At 39.4% G+C, this 11,776-nt stretch overlaps 1 protein-coding gene and 1 pseudogene across 3 annotated transcripts in view; both read right to left on the bottom strand.

The window, feature by feature from the left end:
- CGNL1 (cingulin like 1) overlaps positions 1 to 11,776 on the bottom strand; it is a 164,642-nt gene that overhangs the window by 47,740 nt on the left and 105,126 nt on the right. For all 3 annotated transcript variants that reach the window (XM_077472210.1, XM_077472212.1, XM_077472211.1), the window contains exons 9-10: positions 7,929 to 8,135; positions 1,531 to 1,635 (exon numbers count right to left, since the gene is read on the bottom strand). In XM_077472210.1, coding sequence (XP_077328336.1) covers positions 1,531 to 1,635; positions 7,929 to 8,135 — 312 coding nt within the window. The remainder of the gene's footprint in view (positions 1 to 1,530; positions 1,636 to 7,928; positions 8,136 to 11,776) is intronic.
- On the bottom strand, positions 9,144 to 9,239 carry LOC143965156 (U6 spliceosomal RNA; annotated as a pseudogene).

Genomic DNA, 11,776 nt, shown 5'->3' with positions numbered 1-11,776 from the left:
GCAGACTATCAACAAAAAAACATTAAAACATTTATATATTATCTACACATTTTATAACCTATATAACAAATTAATGGCTTTGCGCTCAATAGACGTGAATAATCCAGCATGAGTCGTGAGAGACAGGTAGGCACCCACTGAAGAGTAAGCAGTATCAAAAAGTTATCTGAAAATTATATGGGATGCCTCAAATACTGCTTGGCTATACTGCTCTATGCAAAACATACCCTGTGCAGTTTCATACCAAAAGCTTCAGGGAAATTTAGATTTTTTTAAAGGCAGCCATATATGGATCAAAATTCAGCCACTTCAGCAGGGACTGAGCAAATTTCTATCCCTGTATGGACAGGAAGGTTGTACAGAGTTTTATCTAAAGATAGACTTTAGTACAATCGCCCTGTCAGATTTTATCTGCTTGATCAGCACTGCAGGTTATAGCCTGCAATGCTGATCAACGTATTCTGACAGCAGGGAAGTCTCTCCGCTGTCAGAATACAACAGTTCAGCAGTTAGGATGGCTCCATACACTTTCAATTATTTTCATTTAACCCGCTGGTTGACCGTAAAAAACTGACTCATCTATGGGCTGCCTAAAGAAGAGTTGGCTTCCTATTTAACTTGTTCAGATCCGCGCTATAGCCGAATGACGGCTACAGCGTGGTTCTGCTTTGCCAGGAGGCCGTCTATTGACGTCCTCCCCTTTTAAAGCTGGCCACGCCGCCCTGAAGGGGGCACGTGCTGTGATCACCCGAGTCAAACTTGGGTGATCACAGATCTGAGTAAGGGGCCAATCCCGGCCCCTTACCACGTGATAGGCTGTCAGCCAATGACAGATAAAATGTGATGTAAACAGAAGATCGATAATCATTTTTTTTTCTTCTCACGCTGACAGCGCGAGAAAAAAAAAAGCCAATCACCGGCTTCTGTTTGAAGGGACATCAGTTTAGAAGAGGTGAAGCTGCCTCATATGCACCCACAAGTACCGCCTGCCAGTGCCACAAATCAGTGCCCACAGTATTTAGTGCCATCTATCAGTGCCCACAAGTGCCACCCATCAATGCCCACCAGTGGTGCCAATCAGTGCCTCATCAGTGCCACCTAGCAGCGCTGCCCATCAGTGTCACCTAGCAGTGCCAATTAGTGCCCATCACTGCCACCCATCAGTGCCAGATATCAGTGCCACTTATTAGAGCCCACCAGTGCCACCTTATCAATGTAGCCTATCAGTGTAGCCTCATCAGTGTACATCAATGAAGGAGAAAAATCACCATCAAAATGTATTAACAAAATATAAAACGGTTTTGTTTTTTTTGTTTGTTTTTTTTAAATCAGACTTTTTAAATTTTTTTTAAACAAAAAATTAAAACCCAGAGGTGATCAAATACCTCCAAAAGAAAGCTGTTGTGTGAACGCGCAATTGTTGTTCAAAGAGTGACAGCGCTAAAAGCTGAAAATTAGTCTGGGCAGGAGGGGGGTTTAGATGCCCAGTAAACAAGTGTTATTTGCCCGTTCACTAGGTGACCAGTTTACCTTTGTGTCTTCAAGTTGGTTTTCTAACCCTCTAGAAATCTGTAGGGCTTCTTTTTCTTGTTCTTTTGCATCATCAAAATCCTCAAGAAGCTGCTGCTTTTCTTTCTAGAATTAAAGAATGATAAACATTGTTATATAAAATATCTATGTAATAGCAGAAGTATAAAATGATCCCTTTCTGCCCCAATCACCACATTACATATTTAAGAGAAAGTAAAACCTTCCAGAATCAGAAAACAAATGGCCCACAGCCACATTGTATGCAGCTCCCTCTCTTTTCCAAACATCCCACTACCATAACAAAGTCAATTCAGTTATAAATTACTGTGCTCTACTGCCTAGCACATACAGTGCCTTGCGAAAGTATTTGGCCCCCTTGAACTTTTCAACCTTTTGCCACATTTCAGGCTTCAAACATAAAGATGTAAAATTTTAATTTTTTGTGAAGAATCACCAACAAGTGGGACACAATTGTGAAGTGGAACGAAATCTATTGGATTTTTGAAACTTTTTTAGCAAATAAAAAACTGAAAAGTGGTGCGTGCAAAATTATTCAGCCCCTTTACTTTCAGTGCAGCAAACTCACTCCAGAAGTTCAGCGAGGATCTCTGAATGATCCAATGTTGTTCTAAATGACTGATGGTGATAAATAGAATCCACCTGTGTGTAATCAAGTCTCTGTATAAATGCACCTGCTCTGTGATAGTCTAAGGGTTCTGTTGAAAGAGCAGAGAGCATCATGAAGACCAAGGAACACACCAGGCAGGTCCGTAATACTGTTGTGGAGAAGTTTAAAGCCGGATTTGGATACAAAAAGATTTCCCAAGCTTTAAACATCCCAAGGAGCACTTTGCAAGTGATCATTTTGAAATGGAAGGAGTATCAGACCACTGCAAATCTACCAAGACCTGGCCATCCCTCTAAACTTTCAGCTCAGACAAGGAGAAGACTGATCAGAGATGCAGCCAAGAGGCCCATGATCACTCTGGATGAACTGCAGAGAACTACAGCTGAGGTGGAAGAGTCTGTCCATAGGACAACAATCAGTCGTACACTGCACAAATCTGGCCTTTATGGAAGAGTGGCAAGAAGAAAGCCATTTCTCAAAGATATCCATACAAAGTCTTGTCTAAAATTTGCCACAAGCCCCCTGGGAGACACACCAAACATGTGGAAGAAGGTGCTCTGGTCAGATGAAACCAAAATCAAACTTTTTGCCCACAATGCAAAACGATATGTTTGGCATAAAAGCAACACAGCTCATCACCCTCAACACACCATCCCCACTGTCAAACATGGTGGTGGCAGCATCATGGTTTGGGCCTGCTTTTCTTCAGCAGGGACAGGGAAGATGGTTAAAATTGAGGGGAAGATGGATGCAGCCAAATACAGGACCATTCTGGATGAAAACCTGTTAAAGTCTGCAAAAGACCTGAAACTGGGATGGAGATTTATCTTCCAACAAGACAATGATCCCAAACATACAGCAAAATCTACAGAAGGAATGGTTCACAAATAAACGTATCCAGGTGTTAGAATGACAAAGTCAAAGTCCAGACCTGAATCCAATCGAGAATCTGTGGAAAGAGCTGAAAACTGCTGTTCACAAACGCTCTCCATCCAACCTCACTGAGCTTGAGCTGTTTTGCAAGGAAGAATGGGCAAGAATTTCAGTCTCTCGATGTGCAAAACTGATAGAGACATACCCCAAGCGACTTGCAGCTACAATCGCAGCAAAAGGTGGCTCTACAAAGTATTAACGCAAGGGGGCCGAATAATTTTGCACGCCCCACTTTTCATTTTTTTATTAGTTAAAAAAAGTTTCAAAAATCCAATAGATTTCGTTCCAATTCACAATTGTGTCCCACTTGTTGGTGATTCTTCCCAAAAAATAAAAATGTTATATCTTTATGTTTAAAGCCTGAAATGTGGCAAAAGGTTGAAAAGTTCAAGGGGGCCGAATACTTTCGCAAGGCACTGTAGCTATACCTGAGAACTTTTGGAAATCCTAATTCCTGAGAATGTGGGAGAAGAGGGGGATGTGGGCATAGCTAATTGCTGCTCCAGTAGCATGCCACGCCCAACAGTGGGTGGGACCAAATTATGTTAAGATTGTGAGTCGCTTAAAGGATAGGTCCAATGTCTACAGTAAAATACACAAGACCATATAACCTCTTTCTGGCTCTGTGCCTGACTTACAAATGGTGCAATGCCTAGCACACCACCCCGTCTTATAGGCATTCACATGACACCACAACATTATGAAGTCATGACGTATGCGTGATGCTGATTGGCAGAAGCAGACATTGCCAGCCACTGCTTGGCATGCACAGCCCATAGAACACAGAGGAAAAAAAGTACTGTAGTGTACTGCTTCACAATAAACTGAGTATAGTAGAACACCCCATAAATATCCTAAAAAGCCTGAGAGAACTTGTGTAGTGGGTAGAGTCAGTACAGACCGTTTAAGAAAGTGGTGTCTATTCAACTAAACATGTCACATGACACTAAAATCCTGGGACAGACTTTCCCCCAAGTGTCACAAATGCCACCATGTTGTACTGTCATAATTGAGTAGCTGTCACCACTGGACATGTATTGCAATTTATGCGAACTAAATATTCCTATTTTTATTGCAAAGTTTGCTTGAATGGGTATAGCAGTGTCCAGAGGGTTCATCCAGTATTTATAATGGAGAAGCTATCAACACTTGACCTGAACGGATACATAGTTCTGTACTATGTGGACTTAACAACTGGTATCCAGCTCTGTTGCGCATCTCTAAGGTGTCAATTCACTCAGATCTAAAAAAACGTCAAACAAAATACACTAAAATAACACATGTGGTAAATCAGTTGTGAGAGTTCAATCCACTAAGAATTTAGCGTTAAATGACTATGTGGAATTTTTTTGATTCCACATTGTTTGGTAACTACCACATTTTCTCATTCTAATTTATCGCACGTGTAAGTGTTGTTTAAGGTAAATTTCCTTATAACATTTTACGTTATAACATGTTTGTTATTTTTCTTTTGTAAAAATATATTTTTAATCTAACATTTTTTTTTACAGTAAACTGTATTTGGAGGCATCAATATTTGAACTACCTTCTCAAATATATGTCTCCTGATGCTTGGTAATCCAAGCTGTGTCTTTTTCATGTGGATCTTTTGCCTGAAAATAGCCAAGCTGTGTTGCGCTCCTTGACTAAATCCATCATACCATACATAAAAATGTGTTTTTTTTGTATTGCCCACTAGGGCTGTTAAATGTGCTCTTTACTAGATTGTTCTATGTTTTTGGCCCAATTCTGTGCTGCTGCCTATGTTTATATTGTGGAAACAAAAGAAAATGTAACTATATTTTTTTACAATTTTTTTAACATTTTTAGTTATTGCTCCTATCAAAGTGTAACTTGTTGAAATGGTGTATATAAAAAGTATTTTATTATTATTATTATTCTTTTGGTTATATAATAGTGGCCACTTCAAGTCGGAGTAATTGTCATTGCTGACATACTCTATTGTTGCACTTTTGTAATCATTAAAAAAAAAAAAAAAAAAAAAGCTGTATATTATATATATATATATATATATATATATATATATATATATATATATATATATATATATATATATATACATACACACACACACACACACACACACATACATACACACAATTTTTTTTTTAATCTCTTGATGTTAGATTTCAGTCGATGTTTGCATTTAATTTGCACTGCACATCATGCCTTTTTGATTTAATGAAAAATAAATAAATAAATACTTGTGTACTGGGGATGCATAATGCCACATTTTTGTGTGTCCACTGCTGGTGAAACAGTGTCAACTTTCTGTGGGTTAAATTAGACTCTCGGTGGGTAGAATGCCCCTGAGGGTTTGAATAGGCCCCTCTTCTTGGTACCGCACTGGTTGCTGCCACCAAAAGGTGTTAAATATCGCACCTTTTTTTTGTTCAGGTTTTGATTGTGAATTGGTTTTAACAGATTAATGCATGAATTTTTGCAATATTCACCAACAATTTTTTTTTTTTTTACTGCAAAATCATTATTTTTCTAAATGAATTGGACTTTATTTACCATATACGATAATTTATACAATTGAGTAACATGATAACCTTACAAAGATTAGTGAATTGCCTGTAGGGGGTGATGTACTTCTGTACATGTGCCCCGAAGCCTGAATTTTTCATAGAAAATTTTTTGGAACTTAAAAGTGAACTGTTTTCCATTACATAAGTCTGCCATTGTACTTTGACATAGGTGTATTGCTGCTGATATTATATTGAGAAAACTTTGGAGGACTTAGGGATCATTGGATTACAAATCACCAAGCCAAGTTTTTGGCTAATGCTGGCACCATCATAACCTTGCACAATTCCAAGTATTTCCATAGTGTGATTGAGCATGGTAATTTGGGTCTCAATTTGTAGATCAAGGCAGAAAGCTATATTCTCATAGTCAATCTGTTCTTTAAAATCATAATAAACCCTCAGTTTTTTTAAGCACTTTCGGCAGCTGATTTAATCACTTACTGAGTATGCCGCTTAGTTAGCCATAAAGCCTTGCCTATAGTCCAGTTTAGATGGGTACCACAGATTTCATGGTGCTACAGGATTCATGGCTCCTTTCTCTTGCAGCATCCCATAGAGCCACCTTTGCTTGTAGGGACTAGTTATGTCTCTCTACGCTGTGTGCATCAATAGAAACACACAGCCCCGTAGCCTAGAATGGACAAGGAACTCTCCTGCCTTCTCCCTTCTCCAAGCTAATAGACTGGCTCCGCACTGCACTGTTCATGGTTAACTCTTTCCTGTGAAGACCAGACATTCAGGAAAGCAGCAATGAGAGAGCAGGAGCTAGCAGCATTAAAATTTGTAAACTGCAAGCATTGGAGTAGGAACCTTAACAAAACGTTTATCAAGGAATGTCTATTTTATAGTGATGTTCTAAAAGGGCGTATTACTACTTTAAAACGTCTGGTACTACAGCCCTCAGTGCTCCGGGAGCCAGGCGGTGATAGGCAGGTTGTGAACTGACAGCATAATTCATGGGAGTGACGTACTGACATCACTTTGTTTACAAACATTTTCTGACAGGCTGAACTCTGAGACTAACCAGGTGTTCTGTTGAGATGTGTCGCCCATGCCCAGGACGGAGCCGCACTTCAGCTGATTTGTCGATTAGCTGGAGTGACGTGACCAGGGCTCAAGCGCACATCGTAGGAAGTATCTCTCGGTAGGAAATACCATTTCACGACCACAACTGAAACCTATCCAAACTGTGGGGCAAGACCATAGTTCTCACATTGTGCCTCGCTGTTTCCGGGAAGCTTTACAGTGTGCTGATGGTCCGGTTTTGTCTGTGTTGCAGGGCGGGTTTGCTGTGTTGAATGGTTGGTTTTGCCTGTGTGAAAGGGCGGGTTGCAACACAGACAAAACCAGCTCTTCAACACAGCCACTAGCCGCTCTCCAGCATCAGCAATGCATAATCTGAGAACTACGGTCTCCCCCGCTGTTTGTGTAGGTTTAAATTGTGCATGTGAAATGATATCTCCCATTGAGAGATACCTCCTACAATGTGCGCATGCGCCCTGGTTACATCAGCCCAGCTGATTGGTAAATCAGCTGTTTTGCTGTTCAGTACGGCCCATGCGCAGTACATACCGGGCACTTCTCGATAGCGGGCACTTCTCGACAGAACACCGGCAACCAAAAGGAAACTACGACATTGCTGGGTCAACTCCAGCAAGTTCTCACATATGCACTTACTGTATCTAACCACATAGTCTTGTGACAGATATGCTTCAGTTTCCCAACAATTTTTAGACAATCGCAAACTTTGACCCCGTACCTGTAACCTTTATGTTGCCTAATGACTCCCTGTCCTAATTCACACATACTGTATTAACAATAATACAAGGAATGGTCCAGTCTCACAGCCGAGCTTAATGCTTGGGTAGGCATAAGGCCATTAGGGAAATCCAATGGCTGATCATGAGCTCTCATTATTGCTCATATAAACGTTCATTGTTCCCAGAGAGATAGCTGCCTTTTTATAGCCAGGCAAACTTTGGCTGCAGTAGATTTGTGAACTTGCTCTGTAAATATATGCAATTGGAGGAAATACAAAAAGGAGACCATTTTCTACACCAGGCGTATCCAATTCTAGTCTCTATTGCTGTATTCCGGCTAAGGTTCTGTAGAAACTCTGGGGAGGATCATGGCCTTATTTGGACAGCTCAGCTCCATACAATGACATGTGAAAGATTAGTTTACAGTGATACTGTTCAGAGTAAATGCAGCCCAGTTCATTATCATATCTAACCCTCTAAATCTCGGTAAAACATATCTGCTTTTTAGATGTTCATTTTCCTGACCTCGGTTCTCCGCAGTCTCTCTTTTGTTCTATCGTTATCTTCGTTCAGCTCATTGATTTTCTGATGAAGCTCGGTTATTTTGGCCTCCAGCTGCTGTATCCTTTGTCTCAGTTCTTCATTTTCTCGCAATAAACTTTTTACTCTACTTTCACATGCATTCTTTATCTCACTTGCTTCATTCTTCTGAGCAGTGATGTCATTTACATTCTGTAAGGGGAAAAACAACCACAAGCATTTCTTACTTGGATAACAAGATTGGTTGTGAGAGATTGTCCTTCATTTCTACAAAACATCTTTCAAAAAGGTACATATTACCCCCCCACCCATCCCCACCCTTTGCAGTGGAGCCGCACCCACACTGCAAGGGCCAACAAGCTTGTTTATATCTAGGGAACGGAAAAGCACTTTTACTTACCCAATCTTCTGCACTGCTAGATCGATCTTGATGATAGAGCATAGGGAAGAAAAAGTTGAGGGAACCAGCCTAGCAAGGCAGAGAAATTTTATATTTTGAAACACCCATACATGTGAGTAAATGGCAGTGCCAGCAGGTACACATGTATAGGTGCATGGCAAGTTCTACAGTGCATTCCTATGGGCAAAAATGTGTTGCAGCTGTGGCTCCCAAGCACCACAACAACAGCTGTATCAGTCCACCCAGAACGGATATCTCATCATTTAGAATTTGCTGGAGAGTTCAAAAAAAGCCTAACTTTTTGTTGCATTGTAGTAGGGTAGGGATGTTCATTCCCTGACTTTTTTTTTTTTTCTTGACGTTTCCAATTGGGAAGGTTTCACTTTACCCTTCTATCCTCGAGACACAACAGGAAGTGAGAGGAAATCTCCCCAACATGAAGCTAATCCCATTTTAGAGTCAAACATATGTTTTTATTCATCAATTATGAGAACAATAAAGGGGAACTTCCCCATCAAGTAAACAAGATAATCTCATCTTATATAGGTGTCCGCATTGGAAGATTTCCCATGTTATGGTGAGAAAATTTGCCATAAATTTCTGCCCCATTGACCACAATTTTTAGGGCAAAGAAAAAGTGTAAGCATATGTTAACAGGCTTTGGACTTGTGCAGTTTGCTTTTTGGGTGCATGCAACATCAGTTTAAGAGCTTCTGAGACCATTGAGCATTCACTGACAATTGCATTTCATCTGCAGTTGTTTTCATTCTAAACAGAATTTAAAGTTCTCCATTTTATTTTTTTATATGGAACGCTTCACGAATTTGCATATCATCCTTGTGCTAACCTTCTCTGTAGCATTCCAATTTTAGTATATGTGCTGCCAAAGCAGGCACCAGAATTTGATCTTCTAAGCTGCATCAACTTGCTTCAAGTTTTTCCATAGCCTTGTATCGGGACAGAACAAAACAGGCCTTTAATCTCCCCAGCAAGGAAAATTAACCATAAAACCCAATAAGGTTCTATGACCCCACACTACCAAAAACTAATAGAAAAAAAAGGGCATGATCTGCACTATAGACTTTCCCCTGTCAAAGCTGTATTAACAAGCAATTTAAAAAAATTATATTGCACTTTGCAAAGCCTTAAAGTGGAACTAAAGGCCTCATACAAACAGTACAAAAATCAGAAGGGAAAAGTCTGAAGACGAGCTGTCTGCAGATTTCCGGATCGTTGGTGCAGTGCATTCGACAGATGATTTGACTTTTATATCAGACAAAAGCTGGATGTACAGGCTATAACATTTTTGCTGGATGTGAACTCAACATCTGATTTTTGGATGGTCAGCACAGAAATGCTCACACAAAAGTCGAAAGTACAACCACGCATGCTCGAAATCAAGGAACGACTGGGAAGAGTTTGGTCTTGTAAACTAATGTTCGTAATCTAGAATTAACATTCGTGACGCGGCAATTGATGAAATGTCGAAATGCAGTGCACATTCTCATCTTCTTTAATGGGATAATAATGAAGCTACTTTGCTGGCGATACTGATGTAGTTATGCTAAATGCATTTTTAAAGGCATTTGTACGATCTGAAAATCGCAAATCAACGCTCACCAAAATTCTACCAACTTCTACTAACACGAAATTAGCATAAGGGGCCCAAAGGGTGGCACTTGAGAAACAAACTTCCTCTTTATACTTCATAGTGCGTCACTACGTTCCTGTTTGTCAAAGGACAATTATCTGACAATAAAGGACAATTTGCAGATAGTATGCTAGACAAAATCCTGCACACGTGCTTTTGACAAAAATCAGACGCTCAGTTCGAGAGGGTTATATTCCTGGAAAAAAAAAAAATCAACCACCTGCACATCATTGGGGAGATTTCATTTCAATTGCCTGCCCCAGTCACAACAGAAAGTGAGGTGAACCCCCCCCCCAAAATGAGAGAACCTCTGCCTGTCACCTGGGTAATCAAAATTAGCAGCCTGATAAAGATATCTCTTGTTTTGGTGACAACCCAAAATTTGGGATTTTCTTTTTGAATTTCCCTTTTGGTGATAATGGTAAACAGGACAAGTAGAGAGATAGAGAGAAGATGGCCATTGTAAGAACCCCTGTCAATATTAAATGGCTTGTCTCAACCCTTTGACACTTTCGCTGGACAGCTTAAAGGAAGTAAAAAAAAAAAATATATATACTGGCCAGATCATCAGGTGAAAATTAATGAACAAAGCCTAAAAAAAAGAAAAACAATTGCAGCCACCACATTCAAGAATTGGTAAGCTGTAATATATAAAATGTGTGTTTCTGGATTAAATAGCACTTTACTTATTTGCACTGGAATTTTACCTGGCTGTAACCATCAGACTTTTTTTATGTGGGCTTTGTCCTGCTATAAATACTCATTCATAAAAATTCATGGTCAATCTTTGTGCTCCTTCATATACGCCATCTAATTTTTTCTTAGTACTATACAGAAATTTTAAATATATATATATATATATATATATATATATATATATATATATATATATATATATATATATATATATATATATATATATATTCTATATATATATAGATATATCACACACACACACACACTCTCAGCCCTATGACCATCCGTGATAATTACTGTCATTCTTCTTTCCCTAAGCTGGCCATCCACTAGTAGATTTTCTAACAGGCATTTGTATATAAATTCCCTTTAGTACATTTGATGACTTGTTGAATGTTGTTCCAAAGTACTTCAAAAGTTTGCCTTTAACATTCGATTTTGGAGTGAATGCACTTTCCCGAACGGAAACCACAATCACTGTCGGAACTTTTTTAGTTCACAAACATTTTTACATCCTGCTCCTCTGAATTTTCTCTTCACTGTGGTTGAAAATGAACATTCATTTGACATTCCATAACCATTAGAAAATTAAACAATTGTTCCTATAATGAAAATTTGCAAGCAAATTTCTTCTAGTGTATAGCTAGCTTTAGTAGTAAATCTACACAATGTATTATTGACACACATGCAGAGAATTCTTCAAGTTCAAGCACACAAATTAGTCGGAGAATACTGACACTGCTACCCTCGCTCTACCCAAGACAACAAAGGAAAATTGATGCTTGCAGGGCCTTCCTTATAGCAGACATGTCAGCAGAAAAGTAAAACAGACTAAGCAAATAAAGGAACAATGAATGTGTTGCCTTTAATGCTTGACCTGCTTCGAATCTGTGCAGGACAGGCATTAGATAAAGAAAAGGAAGAAGGCCAATTCAAGGCCATTAGGAGACGGGAGAGTGCTTATTTTGAGTTCTTGTTAGTCAGCATTGCTTACTGGAGTGAGTTTCTCCAGACTGCACTGAAACAAAGGTATATGGGCCTCAAATGGCCCTTTAGGGTAAGAAGCCAACATAAGCTTTTTGCAAA

This window comes from Lithobates pipiens, unplaced genomic scaffold (assembly GCF_037356315.1).
Source record: "Lithobates pipiens isolate NorthernLeopardFrog02 unplaced genomic scaffold, aLitPip1_a1.2 Scaffold_8, whole genome shotgun sequence".
Classification (NCBI taxonomy): Eukaryota; Metazoa; Chordata; class Amphibia; order Anura; family Ranidae; genus Lithobates; species Lithobates pipiens.
This window is presented reverse-complemented; position numbering and strand designations above follow the sequence as displayed.